General features: G+C 37.1%; 1 protein-coding gene across 10 annotated transcripts in view; it reads right to left on the reverse strand.

The window, feature by feature from the left end:
* The window catches only part of DMD (dystrophin), a 1,715,077-nt gene that overhangs the window by 1,073,932 nt on the left and 616,120 nt on the right, over positions 1 to 25,025 (reverse strand). For all 10 annotated transcript variants that reach the window (XM_030575515.1, XM_030575505.1, XM_030575489.1 and 7 more), the window contains 4 exons: positions 18,871 to 18,993; positions 16,013 to 16,150; positions 10,815 to 10,967; positions 9,710 to 9,892 (listed from right to left, as the gene is read on the reverse strand). In XM_030575515.1, the coding sequence (XP_030431375.1) occupies positions 9,710 to 9,892; positions 10,815 to 10,967; positions 16,013 to 16,150; positions 18,871 to 18,993 (597 nt within the window). The remainder of the gene's footprint in view (positions 1 to 9,709; positions 9,893 to 10,814; positions 10,968 to 16,012; positions 16,151 to 18,870; positions 18,994 to 25,025) is intronic.

The following is a 25,025-nucleotide window of genomic DNA, read 5'->3' on the forward strand; positions in this document are numbered from 1 at the left end:
TAAAGAAGCACTACCTCAGTCTAGCAATTTTTTAAAATGTTACCAAATTCCTTTTTATTTTTGTGCCCTTCCTTCCCATTGTTACACCTTCAAGTAATCCTTTCATTCATTGCTGTGCTGGATTTACACCGAGTCCATCATACAGAACAATGTCAGGGTTTGGCTTCCATCAATCTCTCATTCGTTGTTGGAATTATGCGGAATTTTTCCTTCTGTCTAGCAAGAGGCTGGCTTAGCTGACCAAAACTGCAGATATTCCAACACTGCTGTAAGCCTGTGAACAGAGAGGCAACTAAAAACAATGCCTTAAAAACCAGCCCAATGCTGGTATGAGTTTGCCAAGCCTCAGAGTAGCTACCATGACATGTGCTGGGCCTGTTTTTACAGTAGTAAGGTTGCAAGTAAACATCAACCCCCAAAGACAGAAGCTGCATTTTCTATCTTTGCTATTCTTTTCTCTCCCCTTCTTTGTGTGTTCCTCTTGTTTTGTCTTTTATACCAAACCTCAAATCATGTAGAACACCATTTAATGTGAAACAGTAACTAAAGATATGTCTACATTGCAATTAAAAACCTATGGCTGTCTGACTTCAGTTTATGGGCTTGGACTAAAGGACTAGAGCTCAAGCCTGAAAGTCTACACTGCAATTAAACAGTTCCTTAGCCTAAGTGACACAGGCCAGTCAAGGCTGTTTAATTGCAGAGTAGACATACTCTAAGTTGTGTTATTAACTTTAACTTTTTATTAACTCTAAATGAATATGATGCTACCCACCCTGAACTAGAAAATGGGATCTGGCAGGCAGATGCTATGGGTCCAGCTGGTCACTGATGTGAGGGTCAGGAAGGAATGTTTTCTCCCACAGGGCCAATTGGCAAATCAGTTTTTTCACCTTCTTTGCAGCATCTTTGAACCACGGTGGGCCAACTAGGAATTTACTTAGTATCTAACTGAGGAACCTGGTTGAGTTGCTAATTCATCACAACCTGCAGCCAGTTTCCAGTGCAGTTAAAAGAATAAAATGAGCATTTCACAGAGATAAGAGACCTGGGAGTTTAGTGATGGGCCTTGGGCTTATGGCATAGGGTGAGACCTTGTGGCCTTCAATGGCTAAGGTCAGCCCTCATGGCCCTTACGGGCTCAAATCCTCAACCTGCTGCACCTTCCGTCACCCCTGTGTGAAGGAAGGGTGCTAGGACTCACAGGAAGCTGAGTTCTGAATAAAGGCTGAGAGGAACCTACCCCAATTTACAGGTTTTATGGTAGGAGCCCTGTAACCCCCGCACAGTGACCTTTTAAACGCTTTCTATAAGAGAGTAGGAGTGATGGGCAGATAGTGCCCCTCCCATGTGTTTACATGTTATAAAAGTTGCAGCCTGCCACTTAAAATCCATCCATGTGTCTGTACCAGATCAATAGCAAACGTGCTAAACATTCAGTGAGTCTTAGATTTTATGGAATAAAGCCAAGAGACCTACCTCTGAAAAAGTTAACAGAATTTCAGAACATTCTTTTACAAACTATATTTATGCCTTTTAGCAAAATTTTGCGTGTGATCTTGATAATCTAATATGAGCCCTTCCCCTAATCTACACTGCGAGGTTGATCACGCTTTCTATCACACAACAGTCTCTTCTCTTTTGGGATAAAGAATAATATTAGGCATTTATACAGTACTTTAAAGAACCTAAAGCAAAATCATGTCTCACTTGGAAAATTAAAGATTAACCCATTTATCCCAATGGATTTATATTTTTTCCACTGATTTCAGACAAATCTTGGCCCCAGTTCTATGGTAGTAAAATATGCATCAGACCCATAGGGCTGCATAAACAAATGGTGCACTCAGTTGCTCAGTCCTGAGTAAGGTTGGTCTAAAGCAGTCTTGACAGGTTGAGAGTGCTGGCATTGAGTGTAATGTTGCAGATAATACCCATAAATGGTCAGCATATAATTGATTTTGGCAAGATCAAAATGTTTATTTTGCACACTTACCTTAAACAAACCTAATATTGTTTTTGAAGTTAGTTTTCTGACTCTTCCTTGTTTACACCATGTAAGTGTAGTAGTTTGAAAATAAAAAGTCTGGCTCTTGTAATTTGGTCTTTTATCATTTGACGGAAATTGATTTTTCTCCGATATAGGTGAAATCGTGATCTCTTTGAAGTCAATGGTAAAACTTCTATGTGACTTCAACAGGGCCAGGATCTCAGCTTATATTACTAATGAAACTGCTATGATTTAACTTTCCTTATTTTCTTGTTTGTGTAACAACATTATAGAGAATGTCAGTCATTCATATGCACAGTTCTGAGAGCTGTTAGATGGTCAAGAAGCTGAAGGGTACCTCAAATACTGCTTGTGCCCCACAAAAGTAACTTGGTTATTTTTGTTTTTATTGGTGACAATAGAATGTCCCCCTCCATATATAACATAAAACAAAATTGAATATTGCGTAGTAGGGAACAGACCTGACTAGGAAGTGAGTGCACAAACTAACCTGCAATAATAGACTATTTCTATTTCTTATTCTATAAAAGTTAAGGTAATACATATTAACAGCCTTAACTATTTGACAGTATCTATCTGACTTCTGCTGACTATTGATATATATAATACCCTGAAACTAAGTGAGTGAAATACAATAAAGCACATAACTCTAATGATGGTATGCATCATCTTTCAAGAGATGGAAAATCAGTTCATTCTCCACTTCCTCACCCCCAATTTTTGACTGAACACATACCCATCACTTCAAGTGCAAACACACAGATTATTTTCTCCTCACTATGAACAAAACAAAGCAACCCCATCCCCAAAACAGAATGTTATGCAATTTCCAAAACATGTAAGTTTGTACATTTAAGGGTTTAAGCTCAGGAGAATCTATTATAGATAGACTCATAGATTCTAGGGTCAGAAGGGACCAATGTGATCTAGTCTGACCCTCTGCACAAAGCAGGCCACAGAACCCTACCCATCCACTTCTATAACAAACCCCTAAACTATGTCTGAGTTATTGAAGTCTTCAAATTGTGGTTTGAAAACCTCAAGCTGCAGAGAATCCACCAGCAAGTGACCCATGCCCCACGCTGCAGAGGAAGGCGAAAAACCTCCAGGGCCTCTGCCAATCTGCCCTGGAGGAAAATTCCTTCCCGACCCCAAATATGGCGATCAGCTAAACCCTGAGCATGTGGGCAAGACTCACCAACCAGCACTCAGAAAAGAATTCTCTGCAGTAACTCAGATCCCATCCCATCCAACATCCCATCACCGACCACTGGGCATACTTATCTGCTGATAATCAAAGATCAATTGCCAAAATTAGGCTATCCCATCATACCATCCCTTCCATAAACTTATCAAGCTTAATCTTAAAGCCAGATATGTCTTTTGCCCCCACTACTCCCTTTGGAAGGCTGTTCCAGAACTTCACTCCTCTAATGGTTAGAAACCTTCGTCTAATTTCAAATCTAAACTTCCTAGTGTCCAGTTTATACCCATTTGTTCTTGTATCTACGTTGGTACTAAGCTTAAATTATTCCTCTCCCTCCCTAATATTAATCCCTCTGATATATTTATAAAGAGCAAGCATATCCCCCCTCAGCCTTCTTTTGGCTAGGCTAAACAAGCCAAACTCCTTGAGTCTCCTTTCATATGACAGGTTTTCCATTCCTCGGATCAGCCTAGTAGCCCATCTCTGAACGTGTTCCAGTTTGAATTCATCCTTCTTATATGTATTCTAATTTCAAATCAAGGCATTTCTTTCTGGAAACAGTTGTATTCAATGTTCATTATACAAGGCACATGTTTGTTCTCTCAAAACAATGAGGACTGTAATCCAGTAATAAGAATTTCATACAGTATTGAAGATATAAGATTCTTCAGTATAATACAGCATTCCAAAATAACAAAATATTGCAAAGTTACCTTTAGACCTGTAATTAACTATATAATTTCAAAAGAGACTAATCAAGTCTTAAAATTTTAATATTGGTAGGGGAAAAGTTTATTTATGTAATGCAAAGATAGCACTGACCAAAAAAACTTATCATTGTGAGAGTTGTTTAGTTCATACTTTGGGACTTTTTAATAAATTCAGTGCATTACTGGAAGAATAAATCTTGTAGATACCAAATTTAAAATTATCCAATAATTTCTTTCCCATTCATAAATTACTTTCCCCTCTTGATGGAATTGTGAAACTCTCACTTTTGCTAATAGAAATTAGGCATGTCACCTCTGATTATTAAAAAAAAAAAAATCTTTCACAAATGACCTCAGTCATGACGGAAAATTTACTATCAAGACTGGATTTAGGGGACACAAACTTCTAAACTGGAAGACTGACTTGCTTCTTCCTTCTCTGGTGTAGATATATAGAGAATTCTAGTCACCATATCAGTTCTGTTTTGGACATATTTGGCATACTTGTTTTGTGTACAGAACAATAAACTCAGACTTAATCATATTAGTTAAAATGACACCAAATACACAACATAATAACAAAAGTAAATATTCACAAATGATGTAAAGAAACAAAATTTAAAAAATTCATATAGAAAAGTATGAATTTTTCATGTGCAAGATAGTATTTTAAGCTACCGATTTGTAAAGACATAATCAACAGCTATTATGTAACAAAGTACAAAAAAGTATTCAACAGCAGAAAGAATATTGGAGGACTTGAAATAACATGGTAATTCAATTTATTAAATAAAAATACAGCTGTAACTTCTAGTCAGTGTTTTTAAGGCTCATTCAGTTAGAAGAAATTATTGTCTTGCAACTTTAGGACAAACTGCTGTATACAAAACCAACTAGAAACTTTACTTTTGGACTATACTGAATGTGATTGTTATCTTTTGTAAAAAGGAATTAATGTGTTTTTCATAAACAAAATGCAATTTATTTTTCTATTTCCAGTTTTGTGTGTGTGATTCTTGTATATCTAAGAAAGAGAACTCTCACATTCCCACATAAATCTGAAGATTTACAGACATCCCTTTCATAGGCTTAGTTAATAACATACTACTAATATTCAGATAGAAGATGTCATGTGCAGCTGTCAAAATGTTTAAAATAATTTTAGTTAATCAGCTCTAAAAAAATTACTTCAGAATTACCCAGTTACTGTTCTATAGGAGAAATTTTCCAGAAGAGCAAGTAAAATACAAATAGCAAGCAATATGAATTGTTGAATATATATTAGGACTAAATTCGGCCACAAAATAACTTGCATGGGAAATTTGCACATACATCAGAGAGTAGAATTTGGACTTTAGAAATTGCCTTAAGAATCTTAGCTTTTGTTGGCACACAAGAATAATTAAGCAAAGAAATATGACAACTACTGCATATCTGCTAGTTTTAGCATGAATCCAAAGGCTGAGTGAATTTAGACACTTAAGTGTAACAGTAACCTAGAAACATATTCCCTAGGTTTAAATTATCATCATCATCATGTAGTAGTGTTTATAGGGGTAAAAAAAGGAAAATAAGCATACCACTTGTTTTGATGAGTATTATTTACATAGGTATAATATCACTAAGATCAAATTAAATATAGAGAGCCTGATTTTATTGGAGTTTGTGGATACCTGACATAAAATCTCTGTTTTCAATTATTCAGTAAATCACTTGCACTTCATATGCTGCACAGGCTACCAATTGGTTTCCAAGTGAATTTTTTAGCAAGGTGATCATAAATTTTGAACACAGAAATAAGGGGCTAAATTCTGACCAGAATGTGTGTTTTCCATGTGGGATTTGCCTAGAAACATCCAAGCATAAAATTTAGACTATTGTGTTTATTTCATTACAAATTTCCTCCCACCCCAGTGGTGGCATGAAAAGAGGACACATCTTTTTACTATTCTGTTGATAACTCCCACTCAAGGTGGTTTTGGGTCTTGTGCAGTTTTATTCTTGATGTGCCTGTTTCATCATCTTGAATCTGCATTTTCAACATATCCAAGTTATCATCCTCTCCCAAGACGAGCTTTCCATAGCTGCCATTTTCTCTCAGACATTATTCTGCTTAATGTACTGGACATTTATTTCCATATAAATTGTCAAACTGGGAGTCCAAAAACACTCAATGGATTTATTTGAAACTTTTTTTTGTTAACGAGGGGTTATATTGTTGTATTCCTCCTTTCCTTTACTTTATACCTTATAGCTACATTTAGGCTTGGCAGAATTCAAATTTTTATGTAATTTCAACAAATAATATCAATATTCATTTTAAGCATTTCAATTTTTTTAAATTTATTTACATTTTCACAGTTGCCCAAAATTATGGGGTTAAAGCATTGACGAGATATAAAATGCTTTGTGACTTAAAACATAAATATCGACATCGCATGTCAAAATGTACAAAGTAAATATCCTTAAATGAATCTCTTATAAGTTCTCAAAAACAGCATTTTTCTCACTTTGCCTATATGTACATTTTGATTTTCAATGGAAGATTTTGATTGGTTTGTGAGTGTTTGGTAAAATCTAATCCTTCCAGACCTAACCACACCACATATTGCTCTATAAAATAGTGAGAGAATTCTCAGAGATATAGAACATTGGTAGCTTCAGACTGGATAATATTTTAGCAGTAACATCTCTGATAAATAATCACATCTCTACTACTTATTCTAAAGAGAATCAATACTTAAATAATACTGTTTGTATTCTTTTGGTAGGCCTTCCTGCACAAAAAATGGGGTCAAGTGAAATCCGGGGAGCAAAATTATTCTGATTTCATACTAATATATCATAATTCTGTGCAGCACATTGACAAAACATTCTATGAAGTTTCTTGTTATCATTATTTTGAATTAATGAAGTTCCAGCAATCTCAATCACAACTTCGGCTGTCTATGCAGAATTTGACCATACAACATATATTCACTGTGATCATACTGAAGTTCAAAGACTGTCTCTGAAGCCAGAGGCGGATTACAGTTGCATGGGGCTCTGGGCCTGGACAAGTGGGGGCTCCTCCCCACCCCTTTCGCTTGCAGTCCCACTGGGGAGTGGGGTCAGGGCGCGGGGGTTTGCCCCAATCTGCCACCCCGTTCGGTGCTCCTGCCAGGGAACAGGGGGGGCTTGCCCCACTCCCTCTGCCTGGTGCTCCTGCCAGGAACTGGAGTTTGGTATGGGAACACGCATTTTTCCAGGGCCCTCCAACTGGCTGGTGTCCCTGGGCACAGGGTGGCCCCATTGAGCCTGTGGCTAATCCACTACTATCTGAAGAATTTACTCAACTTAGTGAGCCCTTATGGCTTTGTGATAGATCACTTTCAGTTAGTTGGCTCTTTATGGCACAGAGCTGATGTCACTTGGATCTCAATAAGGAAAGGAGGATCTCTTAACAGGCTACATTTTCTTTTTTAATACTTTCCCATTATTTATTTGTGTTTCACTGTTGGCTTTATTTGGTGATTTGCATTTGGAGGTAATATGGAAAGTCTCTGAGGAATTACTTTTTAGTTGAAGTCAGTTTGCATTTTAATGAATAGCTTGAGTGCACCACTTATATGATTAGCTTGCATTTTTAAAGTGTTTCACAAACACTAATTATCCTCACAGCACCCCTGTGAGGTAGGTAAATATCCTAATTTTTAAAAAGGTAAGTTGAGTCAATGAGAGGTTAAATGAGTTGCCAAAGCTCACAAAATGAGTCAGAGTTAAAGCCAGAGCTGTGAGCAGTAAACAAGGACTTCCTTTTTGTCTAGTCCCATATTTAAACCTAAAACATGTTGCCTCTCATAAACTTCAATACCTACTGTAAAAGTCTAGTCATATTTTACATTGGTGCTGTCATTACCATTCTCAACGCAAGTCATCATTCATCATTATGAAGAGAAGAAAGCTTAAGAAAAGTTACAATATACACATGAAATTCCGTTGAATAACTGCAGAATTCATTTCATGTACACATGTTAGTGGATGGATTCTTGCATATAATAAGCAGCATTTTTAAATCCAACCTTATTTAAAAATATTTAACTATTTTAAAATTAGGTTATAATGATTGGTAGGTTTAAAAAGACCAAAGAAGTCAATAAAAAAATTGTATTGACTAATTTAAATAATTATACCTTATTTCCTTGTTTAACTACTTCTCCATATTTTGTCGCAGAAAAATATCACTTTTATTATTTTGTTAATACAGTTTAAAAAGTAAATACAATCCTGCAATAACGTGCATGGTAGGTTACACAAACAGCACAATGTAAGCAGAGTAGATAGATAGATAGATAGATAACATGTATATCCTTACAATCCATTTTCTTATTAAAGGAACACATTCATTAGAAAGAGAGACCAGTTTACAAGATACATTGCATCTTGCACTAGCTTATTGTCAAATTTTAATTATATTTGATTGATCACAATCATTACGTTTAATATTAAACATAAAAAGCTTAATAGAGTAATCAGCTGGAACACGACTTACTGTGTAAACGAACTTCAATATTTCTTTCATTATTTCTGTCAATTACACATGTATCCCCAAGGCTATTCTCTCCTCATAATTTTAATCAAAAAGATAAGCCTATACTTTGAGAAACTTAGTGCAGTGAAGAAAAGGCTTTTTGCAACAAAAGCTTTTGCCTCATCACTTATTTGTTGGACAAAGACTTTTCTTTATCTTGCCCAATATTTGTAAAATAAAGCATATTTTAATCAGATATGCATTTTTCTATTATCCTATGGATATGACCCATCTGTAATCAACATGCAGTAACGCACAATTTCAAAGTAAGTATTTTTGTGGAAATGCCTATTTGCTGCTATAAATTCTGTAACAGAATGTCATGTGAACAACTTCTTTGGTATCGATTATTTTCATGAGAATTTTTCCCCCATATTAATCTAAAATCAAAAGGCCAGAAAGAACTGAGCACAGAAGTAGAGCTAGAAGGGAGAACCCATGGTAAAGATCTGATGAGAAATACTGACAACCATAAGGAAAATTTTTGTATATTGTACAAGCTGAACTTCGATGAAATGAATATGTTATATGGTATCTGTTCTGATTAGGTACCTGAAACAGTGACAACTTTCTCCTCCCCAACCCTTTATTATCCATGTCTTGAAGTAATCATTGTACCTTACATATGATTAAATTGTTCATAACCATTACAAAGAAAAAAGATCGTTAATAAACTGATGCTTTTACCCTCTCAATTAACAGAATACAATTTCTGAGTAAAAATTCCTCTGATATTTGAAGTGTTTGAAGAAAGGCCACGCACAAGTAGTACACGAAGAAATTCTGCAATCTCTTCCTAAGTGTGTCTATTATACGCTATGAATAAATAAAAATCAGAATTAAAGTTTGCATGGGATGGTAGTTTGAAAGTAATGCATTTTGTTTCTGAATTACATGTTTACTGAATAAAATAAATGCATGGTAATCTGACAGGTTTAAACTGGTAATGTTATGGAAAAAGAATGAAGCAACAAAAATCAACATGCTTTTCATTGCTAAGTTTTCTGTCTTTGGTCAATTTTAATTTAAGAGTATTTTTAGAGCAAAAGGAAACACAAGCTCTTTCATATTGGAAAATAATGTTTCTCTCATTTGCTGACAGATTTTTTTTTAATTAGAAGAGTTGACATTGCACCTAAAATTCTTATTGTTAGTAGGATTCTGTTAGCAGTAGTAGTTGCAAACATATAGGTTTGCCAGTAACAACTCACAATTTGTGCATAGTTGAGTCTTCGAAACTGAGCAAATTTGCTCTCAATATCTCGCCAGCGCTTGCTGAGCTGTATCAGGGTTGGCTCCACTGCTTTTGCAGCCCCATTCTTAGACAAGCGATCAGCTTGCCTGTGCACCGCATGCAGATCTTCCTTCTTCTTCTCCAATTCTCCATCAATTTCCTAGTGAGCAAAACCAATACATGGCCCAGAGCAATTAGCTAACTAGGTTAATCAATTAAGAATTAGCAAAATACTTCTGTCAGAACTTTCATTTCAAAGATTTTCCACTTTATTGTTACAATCAGAAATGTACAGCCAAGTCTTATTTTACATTTAAACAAATAAAACAAAACTAAGATTCAAGAATCTTCCGGCTGGCTGTCTTTTGAGATACTACTAATTAGTGTACACTGAAAGCTATGAACATAGGCCAACAATGTATTTTTTCTACTTTTCCCTAGCACTGTGATGGGCAATTGGAGAGATCACTCTTATCTATTGGGGTTAACATATTAAGTACACACAGCTGTTTAGGGGGTGTGCAAATATATTAGTTTACATCTTTTTAACTTTGTAGGAAACTCAGAGAATGAAGCAAAGAAAGACGATGCAAAATAAACCAGAAAAATCTTTTGACAATATGCGAATAAATCTATGGAATTTTAACAGTGACATATGAATGTTTTGATGAAAATGAATGTGCTAATATGAGAAAGAGGTCATCCATATACCGGTAAGTCATTTGTTCATCTGGAACAAAGATACATAAAGTCAGTTACAATTTTTACTAGAAAACATTGATATTTCTTAACGCAGTGCACACTGTCCATTATTAATAGATTTTATTTAGTGTGTTTTATACCACTTGCATGACATTCAGTATAACATTTACAAGAATACAAGAAACAATATCCACAACAAAAGAAATGCGTCAGTTTGATTACACTGTCAATATGTGTGTTATAAAACAAGAAAATAAAGTACTGCTGAATTTGTGTGTGTGTGTGTGTATGTAATATAGAGATAGGTTGTATTTGCTGTCTTTTAAATGAATAAAAGAATGTGTCAAAAATCTACCACTGTCATCCCAAAACAACATTACCTTTAGCTTCTGTTCATCTTTGGTGTCTGGTAGACTGGCTAACTTTTTCTCAATGTCATCCAACCATTTCAATAGGTCATCAGCCTGCCTCTTGTACTGATACCACTGATGAGAAATCTCTAAGGCCTTTTTTCTTCTTTGAGACCTCAAATCCTGTTCACAGTGCAGACATTATTAGAATATCAATAAAAGATTTACAATATACATGCTGGCATGTGCGTATACTGTAGAAAATAAATGAAAAGTACCTAAGGACATTAGCTCAGTTTTTAAATTAAATTCTGATAAGATTAACTGAACAGAGCCAGTGTATTTTCCTGAATCTATAATAGGCAACTTTTACTATTGAGGGAGGCTTTATAACTCAGACATGTTTACATGCTCAATGATTTCTTGAGGAAATTCACCAATATTCAGAGAAGTTACGACTGAAATACTCACTAGACAGCTGGAAATTTAACCCAATTTAAATCTAGTCATAGGTGAGCTTCCCACTTCGTGACATCTTACCAAACTCAAGTCTGAAATATGAAAAGCCTCTCCAAAGAAAAGCATTTCAGTGAAGAGATTTATTTTATACAAATAGGGCTTTTTTATAAGTAAAGAACAATTTACACATGAAAATTCTGCCTCATGTTTATGACTTTGATGGGTCTAACAGTCTATGCTCACACATGAATACATTAAGTTTAAGGTATTGCATAATTCTAACTTGAGCATACAATATTGCAAAGGGTATTTAATGATGCAATAAAGATTCAGATTTTTGTTTTACTTTAATGTTACAAAAGGACAGAATGTGGAGTTCCGTGAACACTATCTGTATTATTATTGTTACTTCATAAATGGTTTTTTTACATTAGCAAAAAACAAAAATGTTATTTTATTTCCTATACATTTTATATGAAATAATACTCTGTGAATTTTCTTAAACTGCACGATATTCCATTGAGTTTTATCTGTCAAGGCTGAATGCCTTTACTGAGTCATCAAAAAGAAAATCAATCACGCCAATCCTTGTAAACACAGCCTGTAATAATCTGGTCAATAGCATGGAACTGAATGCTGCTTTATCATAATTAAGGGCAATACATTACAGCTCTGCAAATTGTTCACTTATTTCACCTCAGTACAAATTATAAATTACATGCACGTGGTTTGGTTTCCTCAAAGGAAAACCTAATGAACTTCAAGTTTTCACTAAAATATATAGAACACCATCAGGTCTTCAGGCATCCTTTTAGTGACCTCATAAAAAGCTGTGAAAAAATGAGAAAATCCACCTGGAAAGCAAGGATGCTATTTTGTTAATAAATAATAATAAAGTGTAAGCATGTCAAACCCCCAAACCCAAAGAGAGCTTAGTGAAGACTATCGAGAGAGGGGGGAGGGGAAAATAACTCACAATTTTGATCATTTGGATTCAAATACTCTCTCGGTGATAAGAACTTAGGAAATGCCATACTGGAACCATCCAGTGGTGCATTGTGTCCAGTAACCTGTCTCCTATATTGACTAGGAGATGCTTCAGAGGAAGGCTCAAGAACCATAGAGCAGGCAGTGACTGGATGATCTGAACTTGGGGAAAGTTTCTAATTTCTAACCCCCAGTTAGGTAACGGTTGTCTTACATCCTGAATCATGAGGGCTTACATGATCACATATCTTTTAAGAATTAATATTCAACAAAATATTTTTTTCTTCAATCCCTGGCTGACCCCTGATAAAACTTTAAAATAAATAAATAGCTCTTGGGAAGAATCTACACATGTTGTTTGTGGGATCTGGTCCTTTCTTCTACGGGTCATCATGATTCAGTAACTTAGTTCCCAATGTCACCTGGTCCTTCCACGGCATCTCACTGAAACACTGAAAAAGCTGTTACAGCTTTTATTTTAAATTACTATAGGTAACAAAAAAATATTGATGCACAATATGGCATTGTGATTTGCCAACTCAAGCAATAGCAATGAAGAAAAGGAACCTGTATTGATGGTTTCTAAGTTAGGCACTAGAAGATGGGGTGGTTAATCATGAATGCCTTTCCGATACAAAACAACTCTTCCTACAGCCCAAAAGTGGGTGTCCTTCATGCTGTATGGTTCCTTGAATGCATTGCCAGTCTTTTTAAATTCTTCTCCAGGGATCTAGGTGCTTACTGCCTATTAAGCTTGCCATCTTGAGCAATTAGGCTTTGCTACTAGATTGTTTACAGGCACAGTTACTGGGTGGCTGCATGCCCAGTGCTGATCAAAAGAGCATTTGGTTGAGCTGTGGTGCTCTGAAATTCAGCACCTTAGTTGTCAGATTCAGTGAGGCCTGTGACCCTATTAGCATCTCAGTGCCAGATAGCAAGGCACTCCCTGGTGTGTAACAGTAAATCTCAGCTGGCCTCATCAGGTAAATAAAACTCACACACTGTTGTCACAATATTCATTTAAAATGTGTCTTGTAAAATATCAGGCAAAAACTACCATCACACTTGTCATTGTAAAATATATGTAACAACACTGTATGCAAAATTATGGATACTTTCTGATATTACGTTTCCAAGTCTGCAATCAGGCCAAGAAAGCAAAACTGTTCCTCCCCCTACCAGGCAAAAAAGGAGAAAGGCAAACACCATTTTGACTCAATTGTCAGTTGAGCCAGGTGTGAAGGAGACAAGGAGAATGGGCTATTCATTTGCACTGGCGATGGCAGGAAGATCATTCTTAGTGTAAAACACAGGAGACTGCAAAACAAATGTCCCCTTACTAAAATTCAAGGGGGGTGTTTTGTTTGGCTAGCTCCCAGTACCAAGAGAAAAGGGAAGGGTCCTTGGGAAATCAGGACCATGAGACTGACAGTCCCCAGGAACAATGGAGAGATGCCAATGCTCCAGGACAGCCTGATTGACAGGGTGGGCAGGCTAATGAGGGAGTCAGGAGGCCGGGGGGGGGGTCTCCTCTTCTGGAATTGCCTGGGTCAGAGTGGGACCGAGTTAAGGAGAAAGCAGGAGCCCGAGCTGAGCTGTGGAACAGAGCTGTGCCAGCCAGAGGGGACAGAAAAGCAACCCAGGAAGCAGGTGAGTGCTGGGAGCAGAGTCACAGAAGCAGCGTACAGAACAGACCTGTTGGGGAGGGGGGGAAGGAGGGGCGGAGGGGCCAGAGAAGCAGCCCAGGGAGATGGAGGCAGAGCATCAGAAGTGCTGAGGCAGAGTGGGGCTGGGGCAGTCCGGAGCTGGGGGCAGTGAGCAGCTGGAGAAAGCGAGGGGGACCCTGGTTAGCGGGCCCAGTACAGGGAGATGCCCCCACCCAAGAGGCCTTGCTGGCCAGACTTGGAGGGGAATTGTAACCCTGACGGGGTGGAGGCAACACTAGAAAGAAGGGTCCTGCCACCTAAAGCCTGGAGGTTTGTGGCCACTGCCAGAGCACGTGTCCGACCTGCAGCATCCCTGCAGCAGAGCCAGGGCCTGGGCAGGAGGCCTGGGACTTGTGATGAACAGACTGAACATCTCTTATATTGCAGAGACGCTGGTTGTGATGTCCCCGTGCCACAGAGCGGGGTTCTATGCTTTCCTTTAATCTTTCCCATTTTTTCCTCATTTTTTTAAAATTCATTGTTGTTTAATAAATTGTATTTGCTTTGAACTATATGTAATGATCAGTGGGTCAGGGAGCTGTCCAGTGCAATGAGAGCACTCCGGAGTGAGGACACCCTAGCCATTGCCTTAAGTGACCATAAAAAGGTTGGGGGTTGAGCCCCCCAGGAATCCTGGGCCCAGCCTTGTTGGGGTTACAAAGACTCCGCCACACAATCCTCGAGGAGCAAGGATTCAGATCCTTTCGCTAGCCCATTTTACCAGAGTACTGTATAAGCCAGGAAAATTCCCCACAACAGCAGGACTTTTCCCCCTCTTACACAAACATGGCATCAGCTCCCTAGTGGACTGGACACAGAAAGCTGAGCCCTCAGGAGAGCTTCCTGGCTTTGAAGACAAAGATAAACTTTGGGACCATAAGAACCAGCTGAAAGACTTTGGGGTATCCATCACCTGAGAGAACAAAACAGCTAGCGCTTTGTATCTATGAAAGATGGGACCTGCTAAAACAGGCTGGCGAATGCTGCTAGCTTGGTGTGAGTAAGAAACTACCATAAGCAAAGCTAGGTCTAGCTAGAATTAAGTTTAAGACATTAGAAAGTATGTTACTTTTGTTTTTTGCAACTCTGGCATGCCTCTTTCACTCTTGCTCAAAATCACTTAAATCTCTGTTCTTTGCTAATTAAGTTGTTAGTTTTACTAACACTGTTTGTTAAGGTGCCATGTATAACCCAGCTGAGCTAACAAGCTGTTCTATGTAGTGGCTCTTTTGAGGCACCGAATTTGCTGTTACCTCTGAGTGTCCACTAAGAGGGACTAGCCACTGCAGGGGAGATAGTTTGGGGAAACTAAGGTCTGGAAGGGTTATTGGAGTCACCTCGCAAGAAGCAACTCGGTTGGTGGAAGCCAGGGTGAGACCATCTTGCTGGAAGCAGGCTGCTGACATCAGGGCTCTGAGCCAAAGCCACACAGCCCAGAGGCAGCCAACATTACATGGCAGGTAGTGACAGAACCTCTTACTGGTCTGAGTGAACTCCTACAGTGTCACAAGGGTCCAATTATCTTATTATAGTTATGCAAAATACTATGTTCTAGAATTGCCACTAAAATCATACAGCATCTGTAACTGTCAGATAGTTAAAGCATACGGTGCTAGCAAGATTTACTGTTTTTGTTCAGTACAAAAGTTAAATTGAATGAGTGAAAAATCCCTCAAAATTAACATTATTTATGACAAATGATTCTAACTAAGGTCAGAGGACTAAAGTGCAGTAGGTGAAATATTTACAATGTACGCTGAGTTATAAAAATATTGTTAGGCAACTGAATCCTTCCAGTCTAATTGTCAACAATCCCCTGAGTGTAAAGTTACAGTGTTCTAGGGACAAGACATTACTTTTTAACTGAGATGTTTAAAATAACCTTTTTTTGTTACCCGTCAAGATATTGGAAACATTTGACCAGAAATGTGGAAGCAAATATGCACATACAGTTGAACTGTTTAAAATTATTAGGCAGCAAAAGAATAATTGTTTCATTTATCCAAGGAGAACACTGCCCTGCAACAAAAAAAGATGTTATTTTAGGAAATGTGTTCACAAATTTAGCTCTTATACCTTGAGAGCATTATGTTTAGTCTGCAACAGCTGTTGCTTTATCTTTATTTCCTCTCGTTTTCTCTCATCTGTGATGTTTTGCTGTAGAGTGTCTCCCCTTTGCAGTAATTCTTTTACAGTACCCTCATTGTCTTCACTCTGATTAAAAAAAATAACAGGTATAATGTGTATTGTAATCTAATTAGTAATTCAATAAACCTTAGGAGACACATATACATACAAATCCTACACATTCACAGGGGAAATAATCATCTAGTGTGTGTGTAACCCACACACCTTCTGGGTGTGGTGCTGTGTCCCATCTAGTGGCACTGACACCACTTAGAGTTAAATGAGTCTGCTTTACAGCCTTAACTAACAGTCAGTTAGCTCCAGAGGTCACACATTTGATCCCGCTCACCGATAAGCGAGGTCTGTCGGTGTTACCTGTGCCTATAATTTTATACTAGAGATGAAACATTTTTTATTAACTACAGTACCAAAAATGTGTAAAGCTCCTGAAAGGTCTAATTAAAGCAGGACTTGAAAACCTGCAGATGTCTGAGATTAGATTTCATGCAATGTCCAGAAGTTATGACTAGTTCAAAAAGCTTTGAAAAACATTACTCTCCCCACATTAAAAAAATCCTCTCTTTATTAAAACAATAAACAGAAGTAAATTTCTAAACCATGGGTTATACCAACTGATGTGTTCTTACAATCCTTTGTTGAAATTCAGACTTTAAAAAAAGTGCACAGCACCACAAAAGAACCCCAAGCAGCAGTTCTTTGTTTAATCTTCAGTAGGATGAAGTTGATTCAAGGGTGAATGTTTCTACAATTGAATAATCGCTATTCATGGCAAATACACCAACACTGAAAAATGAAAAAAAGTTCTTTATGGAAGAAATCTTTGAAAATACCTCAGATTTTCTATGGAAAAGGTAAAATCAACCTTGCGCCACTAAACTTGGGGATTTTATCATTTGAAATCTACTTTATGTATGTACTAAACTATATTCTTTAAAAAGACTTTGGGGCACAATGGGTCTTTGACAATTTATGCCAACTGAAGATCTGCCCCTGGCAGTAAGCTTGATGCATTCCAAACAGATGACTCTAATGAACGCTGTTGTAAAATGTTAGTATCGTTGTCTGTAAAAAAATAAACAGCTGTGTTAACACTGATTTCAGAATTAATATCAAATGACTGACTTGAAACATCTGTTTAAAAATATATAATGCTCCACACTTCCTCATAAGTGATAGGCATTTGATCTTGCTGAACAGTCAGATTGCTCAATACATGGAGAGAGGGTCAGACATATACAGAAAGACCATTATCACTGGCCAGCCAAAGAATGGCATTGCACAGAAAAGCAGGGTTGCCAATCCTCCGGGATTGGCCGGGAGCCTTCTGGAATTGGCCATGAACTGCCGGTGGCTTTTGAAAACCATCTGGGAGATTTTAGGCCCCTAAAAGTATGGTTGGCAGTGCAGCAGTGCTAAGGCAGGCTCTCCACCTACCTTGGCTCCATGCAGTGCCCGGAAGTGGCCAGCATGTCCAGCTCCTAGGTGCAGAGGTTGCCAGGGGGTCTCCGTGCTGCCTCCCCCACTGCTGAGCGCTGATACCGCAGCTCCCATTGGCAGAGAACCACGACCAATGGGAGCTGCAGGGATGGTGCCTGCAGGCAAGGGCAGCACACAAAGCTGCCTGGCCACCTCTGAGCCTAGGAGCCGGACAGACTGGTTGCTTCTGGGAGCCGCCTGAGGTAAGCTTTGCCCAGCCAGAGCCCACACCCCGAATCCCGTGCCCCATCCCTGAGCCCCCTCACACCCAAATTCCTTCTCAAAGCCAGCACCAGGCAGCCCTTTCTACACCTCCTTGCCCAGGCTCACCTTGGAGTCCCCTCCCACACTCCAAGCCCCTCGATCCCGCCCCTCAGCCCATAGCCCTCACTTTCTCCCACAGCCCAACCCCCTGCCCCAAGCCAGTGAAAGTGAATGAGGGTGGGTGGCAACAGAAGTAGTGGGGATGGGGGGTAACGGGGCCTCGGTGAAGGAGTGGGACGGGGCAGGGCAAAAGTGTTTGGGTTTGTGCAGTTATACAGTTGGCAACCTTACTGACAAGAGCCTAAAAGTGGGTATTCCTCAGGATAGTAGTCGTGGCAGAGCACCCCATTGTTTTAAACCCTTTTAATGTTGAAGCTCCTTCACTTACTGTCCTAATGGTATTCACTGCATAAAAATAGAAAATCCATTTTTAGAAAATGGTATTGGTGAATCATTAAAGAGCTAAATGCACTACAAATGTTATTTTCAATAAATATGAGCAGATGGATGTGGAATTCATTGGTGCACATCAAAATCATATATTGTTTCTTCCAATGAACATAAAACTTGAATTTGTCTACACTGAATTTTTTCTGTCATTACATTGTCCAATTGCCTAGCTTTTCTACATCAAAGTGACAATACACTCTTTTCTACTACAGACAATTAAATGTTTTCTGAAAATTTTGCCACTTCACTTGTCACTCCCTTTTTCATCTCATTAATAATTATTAAATATCACTGGTATTAGTACAAAATCTAGCCTGCCTTGCAGGTTTGCTCTACGGTACTGATAAACATATGAGTTAATACAGAATTGTTTCTTTGTACAATACCTAACCATAAACAAATGTCACTAAAACTAAAGTATTACTCAGAACAGTAAATGCCAAACTGAGCCCACCGAGTTCATAATAAACCAGTATAATTAGCATTTGTCTAAGTCCAGTGTAAAGATCCAAATGCAAAGGTTTCTAATGTCTGCCACAGCTTTTTTATTCACTTCCATTCCTAGTTCATTCATACTTCCATCACAACCAATTTACCATATCTTTATTGAAGTCTTCCTCTTTCAGATTCACCCCTTGCTGAATTTCAGACTCTAGTGGTTCAAGCAATTTTTGTATATCAAAGTTAAACTGCTCCAATTCTTTCAAAGGAATGAAGGGCTACAAAGAGAGAGAGAGAGAGAGATTGCCAATTTAAATCACAAAGTTAATATTTTTATTAGAAACATAAACCAAAAGGAGACATCTGCTCTACCCCCTATTGCTAAACTAATAGCACACATTATGTTTCCAGCTAATATGTTACAAAACATGTTCAGCTAGTCAAAGTATCTAAAGATGCCAATAAATATAAACATTTAACAATATTGTACTAAAATGAATATCAAAATAATGTCATAATTTTATGGTGAGTGAAGACAAAGAGAAAATAAGTCCTCACTCGTATTTTCAAAAAATGTTCTAGTAAATGATATTATATAACACTTTTCTAAAAAATTAAATGTTAATGCTGTTTGACCAAGTCTGGTCTGCCAGAAAGCACTCACACAGCAGCAAGCAAAACATTCACATTCAAGTGGCTAACCACATACAATTACCTTAAATTGAGAATAGTTACATGGTATTTATTTTACTACTTTTAAATAATTTCTCGGTCACAAAGCAGGGCCAAAGGATCAAATGATTGTTATACAGTACCTAATTTATCTAATACACAACCCATACACCTACATAGATATTTTTCTAATGATGTATTAAAAAAACCTCATAAATAAGGCTTGCATTTCAAAAATGTCACTGAGAAATGTATCAAATCCAGGCAAAAAACTTTGCTACTGTCTTATATAAATCATCATATTTAATCTTATTACCACAGCCTTTAATTTTGAATTTAAAAATGAGTAATGGCTACTTATGAACAACAATAAGCAAACTTTTCTTTTGTTTTCCTTTATGCACCATTTTGGAAAAAAATTGATGTATGAGTGCTTATTTACAATTTAATATAAATTCATGAGTGTATTCCAAGAGTTTATTATGAGATTAAAATATCAAATGATTAACAGACTAAGCTTTCTTTGTTTAACTCTATAAGCACTTGATTCTTTCTTGATTATTCTTGCTTTAAAAGTAGAGTTAAAAGTAGCTTTTTAAATGATTGATACTTTCAGATGCCAGATGCAAAATTACCCATTTGTTATAGTCAGTGTATTAAGCATCAGTGAAACCTTCCTTTATCCCCCAAGAAGAAGTATATTCAATTGGTATTATCTATACCATAATAGCAATATGTTGCGAGATCATCACAATCAAAATAATACAGTAAGAATATTATTAGGGATAGGTGCTGGATTAAGAAAGACAACAGACTTGGAGTCTATTCCTGGCTCTGCTATTTATCTGCTGTATGACCTTGAACAAAATTCACTTCACCCAACAGTGTGTCTTCCCCGACACACTTTCTCTTTCTTCTCTATTTAGCTTGTAAGTTCTTTGAGCTCTCTCTATGTGCTTGTATAATGACTAGCACAACAGGACTCTAATCTTGGCTTGAGTGTCTAGGTAATATAACAACACAAATAAGTAATAATTATATTTTCATTGGTCATGATGCAGTTGCACTATGGCAGTTGGGCTCCATCCTGAAAACTTGTTTTTACATAAGAACTCCAATTACACAACTGAAGTATTCATGTGAGTGTTTGTAGAGTGAGGCCATCAATTTTCTTGCTACTTTCTGCTTTTGTATTTTGTTCAGCATTAGTTCCAACATTTAGTCCAACATATTCCTGGTGACATGGGTAACCTCAAAAGCCAATTAATGCTTTCAAAACTGTCAGTTAAAAAACAAAAACAAAAAACAAACAAAAAAACATAAAGCACTACTGACTGGAGATGATAAATATCTTTTAATTTCATTTCTCATTTAGGGAGTCTACGGATTTCTCACTCATGCACTTGTCCTGGAGGTACAGCAAGTTTGGTTTCAGCTGGGGCTTTGGTAGCTTTTGGGAAATTCAACCACTATCTTAAGTTTTTTTCCAGAAGTTGCAACAGAAATATATACCATATTTTGTAAAAGGATTGTATATTGATTTAATAAAACAGAAACCCATTATTAAATATTGTTGACATTAACAGTTATGATTAATATCTTAGTTATATTTTGAGTGTTGTATAAGATATACTTTTACCACCATTATTTTAACAACATGCAATGTTTCAATTATTCAAAACATCTTACTTTACTAAACAGATATAGGGGAAACCAAAAATAAGCAGAAAGATGCCATTAGTAATTTTAGCACTGAAGGTTTCTTGGGCTCAAAAAATGTTAAACAGCAGCAGAATGGCTGACTTTAGTCATTATGTTTCTAACACATTGGACTCAACAGGATTTTACCAAGAAATACAGAATTATTCTCAGAGCAGTCAACAACTGAAGTGGAAGAATTGTTAAACAAATCAATAGTTTCCACTCAAATGCTTTGAAGATTGCTTTAAAATTATTTAAATTTCACCAAAATAAAAACCAATACAGGAAACAAGAACAGGAAATACAGAAGCATGATTAAATTGTGCAAAAGCTGACAAGGAAAAACTGAAAGAGTCAAGAAGAAGGAAGTGAATGAAATGAAAAGGCAGAACCTGGTAAAATGCATACATATATCTTTTTTTAGTAGATCTTGACATAATATATTTGTTAATTTTGTTAATTTAAGATGTAAGTTAAAAAAGTATAGAATTATTGTCATATCCTGGTGAGCTTATAACAAATAAAATAAAATGTGATACCTCACCCTCTACTTACAATTTTATGATAAAAATTAGCATGAAAGTACAATTAATCAATTTCTACCTTGACTTGCTCTTGAGAAAATGTCAACATCCTCAACTTATATTAAGTAAATAAATAAATACTACTTCTATTACTTAGGACACACAGTTTTTCAGTCCATGAATCACAAAGCATTTTATAAAAGAAAGTATCATTATCTCCATTTCTCAAATGGGGAAACTGAGGGATAAGGTCATATGTCCAAGTTCACAGAGCAGGTCAGTGGCAGACCCAGTAGCAGAACCCCAGAGTTTTGATTCCTAGCTCCATGCATTATCCAGTGGATCATGCTGCCTTGATCATTTCAGTTGGAGATGTGGGTGTCCAGCCCTTACTAATGTCAGTTCCTTTAATCAAGGACAGTGAACTATATAACAAGATAATTACTTTAAAGTTATTTACTCGATTTGTAGAAATGTATTGTACAAGCGTCACAGCATTAAGACATCTCACATGATAGGACAATAATACAATGAACTATTTTTTAATGTTATGCCCCTATTTAGCAACATCGTACTATGCCCCGTTCAGCAATGTTCTCAGATCTTTATTTTGTATCTGTTGCAATGAGATCTCTGCAGTGCAACTTTTGGAGGTGCGGATTACATTTAGGGCTTGTGGGTAAGAGATTATTTGAGTGGAGTCCTTCTGGCCTTTCTGCATGACTTGCATAATTTCTCATTGCATATTAGATGACGTTCTATGCTAGACCACCATGCTGAATGTGAGGCTGAATTATCAGCATTTAGTTAGACCCTGCTATACATATGTATTCTTTTCAATGTGTCATCCTGGAAGGACTGAGAGATTGCAATATCATTCTCATAAATAATCAGACATACTTATATCCTTCCTTAGCAAAGGTAAATAATGTATAAATATTTCTTGCTCCGGTTGATGAGATGACCTGTAGTTTGCCATTCTCTGTGTTCAGGTGTGTGGGTTTTTTTTCTGTTGTTTGGACTCGGGTTCAGTGTACCTTCCATTCAGAGCATTCACTGGATCTATCAAATGTAAAAGGCTTGTAGTAATTTGAATTTTAGCATTTGATTTTCCTTCCATTTACGCTGCTTTAAAGTGAGTCTGCTTCTGAAACCATGTCATGTAACAATGGTAAAGAATCACAGAGAGAGTCAATTTCATATAGGACTGAACAAGGAGCTTTATTAGATGGGGGGGGGGAAGCATTACCACTGAAGTTACTCAGTGTCAAATTCCCTGAAAAGCTTCTCCATGGGAGTTGCTTGAGGAATACTTTATCTGGCTTCCAACAGAAACTTTACACACACACAAAAACCTACCAAAAACAATAAACAGCTCTCTGAACTCAGGATTTGCTTACTTAGCATATGACTATAAGAAACTCATGTGAGTGTTGTGTCATAGGATTTAAAATGTCAATTTCATTTTCTACTGCACAAACAGAAATTTCTTCTCATGGATTAGCCAGGTTAGAGAGGCATTGTGGTCCAGTGGATAGGGCACTAGGCTGAGGCACAAGACAACTGGGCTCTAAATCCTAACTCTGCCACTTACCTGCTCTGGGACCATAGGCAAGACGTATCAGCTACCTGTGCTTCTGTTCCCCTCACACTTTTTGTCTGTCTTTGTCTATTTAAATGGTAGCTTTTCATGGCAGGGCCTGTCTCTGTGAGTCTGTATGGCACCTAGCACAAGGGGGACCTGATCTTGTTTGGGGCCTCTAAAATCTACTGTAGTATAAATAATAAGATGACAGTTCCCATATGGAACAGTTGTGAGGCTGTACCTCCAGAACTATGTGCAGGCATGTGATTCTCACTATGAGAAAGATGTTGACTAACTGGAGGTAACTCAGAGAAAAATAGAAATAACTGATGTATTACAGTGGCTTATAAGGCAAGATTACACAAAATAAATGTGTCTAGGTTTATGTGACTACTTATGTGACACAAGTATATGATACAAACACCAAGGCTGAAGAGGAATGGTTTAGTTTGTAAGCAGGAGTAATGGGATAAAACTGAGCACAGGAAAATGCAGATTAACAGGAAACAGTGAAGTCAAGTTGATTATGAAATAGCTTTCCAAAGAAAGTGGGGAATCCCCATTACTTCAGAAATTAAATGCTGAGCCAGAAAAAGCACTTGATCCCATACTGAAGAGAACAAGGCTACATTTGGAGGAACATGAACACATTTTTTATAATAGATATTTCAATAAATTAAAGATGTAATATTCCCTATCAGTCGAATAACACTTGTACCATAATGACCAAATTGAAAAGAAAGTTATTAGAAGTTGGACCTACTTTTTACTAGGCCATTTAGAGTCTACTCTTAAGCTAAGGATGATGTTGACAAGTAGTAGGGACAGGAAAATATATTGATTACACTAGCATTCTGAAAGCAGTTATAACTTTAGCATTGCTTATTAGCATGTTAGAACATTTACGTATTCAGCATACCATATGGTACAGCTGTGCAGTATGTATCAACAGAACTTTTCTGGATTCAGTGGCATAACCTTATGTTAAATTTATGTTGCTATATATCCACATAGCACCTACGATTAATTTCTTTTAATTTCATAACGTTCACAGTTACTGGTGGGAAAGTAAATGTCTTTTTGAAAAAGAATACACATTTGCTGTTGTGTAGTACAGCAAAGGAAAGATGTAGGTAGGTCAAACAAGCTAACACATTAACAACAACAGTGTCCTTGGTCAGGAAAGACAAAGAAATAACTTTTACACATCTTTGAAGAGTGGCATAATTGGAAACCACTCAGATAAAAATATATGATTAACTACAGAATTAATAAAAGCAAGAAATTGTTAGCACTTGTTCGTATTATGAAATGAGGTATGCTTTGATCCTCACCCCCATAGAATATCATGTTCAAATAGCTTTGGGGTCTAGTCACCGACTGATGTGTGAGGAAGCCATGAGCTCAATTCTCATGAATTCTCAGCAAATCTCCACCTCCTAATATCAAATAGGAATCTATAAAACAAACTACTGCAGTTCTGAGGAGCCTAGCAAAATTTTTCCATAGCTTTTAGATTTAAGATTTTTTGAGAGTTAACACTGTCATAAAAGTCCTGATTTAAATGATGCAAACTGAAAGTTACTGTTAATTTCTTGATTCTTCAGTATGTGACTCAATAAGTTCTTGTGACAGGCAAAATGGAATAGTAAAGAGTACACTTTATTATGCCATAATCACTACGTTTAAAGTTCTCAAGGAATCAAACACCAAGGGAAACCAACTCCACATTATTTCATATTTTCTTTCATGGTAATGCATCTTTTCTTATGACCAATGATTTCCATTTTCAACAATAATAAAACTGGCTATGGCACAAAGAATATGT

Source organism: Gopherus evgoodei, chromosome 1 (genome assembly GCF_007399415.2).
Source record: "Gopherus evgoodei ecotype Sinaloan lineage chromosome 1, rGopEvg1_v1.p, whole genome shotgun sequence".
Lineage (NCBI taxonomy): Eukaryota > Metazoa > Chordata > Testudines > Testudinidae > Gopherus > Gopherus evgoodei.